Source organism: Kryptolebias marmoratus, linkage group LG24 (assembly GCF_001649575.2).
Source record: "Kryptolebias marmoratus isolate JLee-2015 linkage group LG24, ASM164957v2, whole genome shotgun sequence".
NCBI lineage: Eukaryota > Metazoa > Chordata > Actinopteri > Cyprinodontiformes > Rivulidae > Kryptolebias > Kryptolebias marmoratus.
The window spans coordinates 21555378-21558744 of NC_051453.1; the positions used below are offsets into that span (position 1 = coordinate 21555378).

A 3367-nucleotide genomic window follows, 5' to 3' on the forward strand; every position below is an offset into this window, starting at 1 on the left:
ATGAAAATACATATAAAGTATACTGAAGTGAGAACCTGGCATTATGTTTTCGAAAAGATGGCAATAAATTAATTTTAATCTACTATATTTTACTAAACTTAAAAAGAGGCAGATTCTCTTTCAGTAAAATACACTGAAACGACTCCGATAAAACAAGCGTTTTATTCCCTCATGGTCGAGTGATAAAAGCTTCTTGTGAAAAATCAACTCAAACGTGTTTTCCAGTGGGGTGCGCTCTCTCTCTCTCTCCGTCCATAAAAGCTATTTAAAGTAAAGGAAAGTAAATCTTCGCTCCAAGGCCTGCAACCCCTGGCCGCATCTGAACCAATGGCAGCAGGCACGCGACTTTTTCAGCCAATCGCGGAGCAGCCTGAGTGCGCACTCACAGTGGCTACGACCATGGAGCGGAGCGGTGACCTCCTCAGTGTTACGAACTTCTAACATTTTTCCATCATTTCGGGCAGCGACGGTAAGTTGCAAACAACTCCGAGGGAACTTATTCGTGTTTTAGCGCAAACGCGGACCATTTTTTCGGGGGCGAGAACTCGGCTATGGGTTAAAACTTGGGTTCGCTACTCTTCGGCGTATTTATTTACCGAGTGCTAGTTTTCAAAACGAAAAATAAGCCCAGACTATGACCGCGGTTAGGCTATGTATTTGATATTTCGTGTTCCTACTTTTTTGTTTTATGTTTATTTTCTTTGGCTCTTAGACGGTAGTTCGGAACAAACAAGCACATCTTACTGACCCAGTTGGGCCCCACACGCAAGAAAAGTCGGTACGCCGTGTTTATTTTTCTGCTCAGTTTTAACCTTCTGTAATGTGCAGTCCATAGAATGTCACTAAAATATTATTGTAAACATGTCAACTCTTTATATTAGGTGTCTATAATGTGTCCCACATGTTCACAGACGAGTTCATTCTGACAGTTTGCAATGAAATAAGCTAAAACCTGGCTAAAGTAGGAAAAATGTGCATTTTCTGCGGAAACGCTGAGTGCTGAAAGACTGCTGGAATTTGTTGAAGAAGCTGAAATAAAATTGCTAAGATGAGCAAAGCCAAAGCTAAAGTCACAAAACTATATCTTAGAGCGGAAACCAGCAAAATGGTTGCTAAAAACTAAATTCAGAAGGACAGTAACTAAAACCTAAAAGTGGCTAAAACAGTAGCTAAAAGCTAAAAATGAATCAAGTGGGGTTTTTTTTAAACAGATTTTAAAAAGCACCAAGTTTTTCAAAGATTTAAAGGGATCTCAATGCATTACTATGTGGGGAAAAATGTAAATTTAGTTCAAGAATTCAAATAGCGTAAAAGTTACAAGTATCTAAAGTCATAGCCGTGATGTCCTGAATAAACTGAACAATTTGATATCTTCATGACTAAAATAGCTGAAAATACGTTGAAGTAGTCAAACCCCCCCCCCCAAAAAAAAAAAAAAGAAAAAAAGAAAGCAAACAGAAAAGCAATCCTGGTAATACTGACTCAGCATTCATACTATTAGCTTTTTTCTGTAAGTCAAATCAGATGAGAAGTTTCTAAGTCAAATTGTTTTTTTTAATTATTATTTATTATTATTGTTTCTAATAATACATGATTTTTTTTTCCTGTGTTTGCAGGAGTCAACGTCTTTGAAGGAGTTATGGGGGAAATAGAGGGCTCATACCGGGTCCTGCAGACCCCCGGCACAAGGCTGGGTGCCCAGTTCAATGCTGGGATCAGCACCCTGGAATCAGGCCAAAGTCTCAGTGGCAACATGGTGGTCAGCGGGAGCAAAATCCATGGGCGAGGCCTTCAGATCCGTGTGCAGGGACTGGACGACTCCCAGGAGTTCTTCGACGTAGACGTAAGTTTCAGCTGTTGCACAGGGTCATCGTTTAGTTTCCTCTCACCCCTCCCCTGTTTTATTTACTCTGAGTTAAACCTGCTGTTTGTTACTCAGGAGGCTTCTTGTCTTGGTTACCCTGCTTGTGTGTAGCTTCGGTTGGTGACAGCTGCCACATGGCTTTGGTGCTAAAATCCTCTCCTACTTAAGGCTTCTTACTTCTTCAACAGCACTTTAGCTTTGATTTCGGCTTTATTTCCTAGTGGTGTTTTTGTTACTTGTAGGTAAATATGACAACATGTTGAAGGGTTGCTTTTTTTTCTTCTTTTTCTTTTAATTGATTGCAGGTGAAGGGGATAATGTTTTTACCCACGTGTGTGTGTGTGTGTTCATTTGTCAGTAGTGTTAGTAAAATATCTCCTGAACCACTAGATGAATTCAGGAGATTTTTCAATGAAAGTAATCACTGAAGGCACATCTACAACTGAATAACTTTTGGAGTCAACCTTGTTCAAGACAGCTAAACAACCTTAGCAAACACAAAAATGGCTGTAGCCCAGTCTGTTTTACAGATGTTGAGCTAAAATGTGGTGTGGTAGTAGCTGAGTTATTATCAACACATGTGGCCATTTTCCATGGACTCGACCTGGTGCACGTTTAGGGTTATTCCATTTGGCGGTCCCGCCCACTTTCAGCTGGCTTCCTTAAACCTCCTCAGCCGAGGTTCTGAGCGAGTCGACCTGAAGATGTGACGTCAGCAGACTGCAGGTCACTGATTGGCCAGAGAGCAACTTCAATCACGAGAGCATCTTCTTGACAAGAAACCCACTATTTTTAAAACCACACAACTGCAGCACAGTAATCTATCCATTAAAATGACAACACGTAAACTAACATTGTGGTACTATGAGGAGGTGCAGACGTTTCCGTGCTTGTTGGCTGATGGCAGAATTCAGAGGGAGCTAGACCAAATGGACTCTATTTACGGCTCTAATCAGCAGAGGGAAGGTGGCCTCGACTCGGCCACAGCATTTTTGTAAAAGGGGCATAGAATCGTGAGTGTTTTGTGACTTCATTTCACTCATTTATCCTTTGGTGGCAAGTTTTTTTTGGGTGGCCTCACTATGATGACCTGCCCACATCCAGGTGGGAACTACAGAGATCATGTACCACCAAACTAAGTTGAACTGAACAATAAAAAAAAACATGGTTATAGTTCTTGTTTTAATCTATGGCAAGGTGGTGGGCGATATGTATTCTTTTTAAGAATGCTAGAGCTTTAATTTCTTTGCTGGGTTTTCACAAAATTGTAAAGAAACAAAGCTTGTCCTTTTAAAATTTAAAGCTGGTAAGGTCTATTCGGGGGTTCTGGAGAGGAGGGTCCGTCGGATTGTCGAACCTCGGATTCAGGAAGAGCAGTGTGGTTTTCGTCCTGGCCGTGGAACACTGGACCAGCTCTATACTCTTAGCAGGATCCTTGAGGGTGCATGGGAGTTCGCCCAACCAGTCTACATGTGTTTTGTGGACTTGGAGAAGGCGTTCGAC

General features: G+C 41.5%; 1 protein-coding gene across 2 annotated transcripts in view; it reads left to right on the forward strand.

The window, feature by feature from the left end:
* The first annotated feature begins 322 nt into the window (after positions 1–322).
* farp2 (FERM, RhoGEF and pleckstrin domain protein 2) overlaps positions 323–3367 on the forward strand; it is a 46382-nt gene continuing 43337 nt past the window's right edge. For both annotated transcript variants that reach the window (XM_017425200.3, XM_037974039.1), the window contains exons 1-2: positions 323–469; positions 1617–1843. In XM_017425200.3, coding sequence (XP_017280689.1) covers positions 1640–1843 — 204 coding nt within the window. In that variant the 5' untranslated portion in view covers positions 323–469; positions 1617–1639. The remainder of the gene's footprint in view (positions 470–1616; positions 1844–3367) is intronic.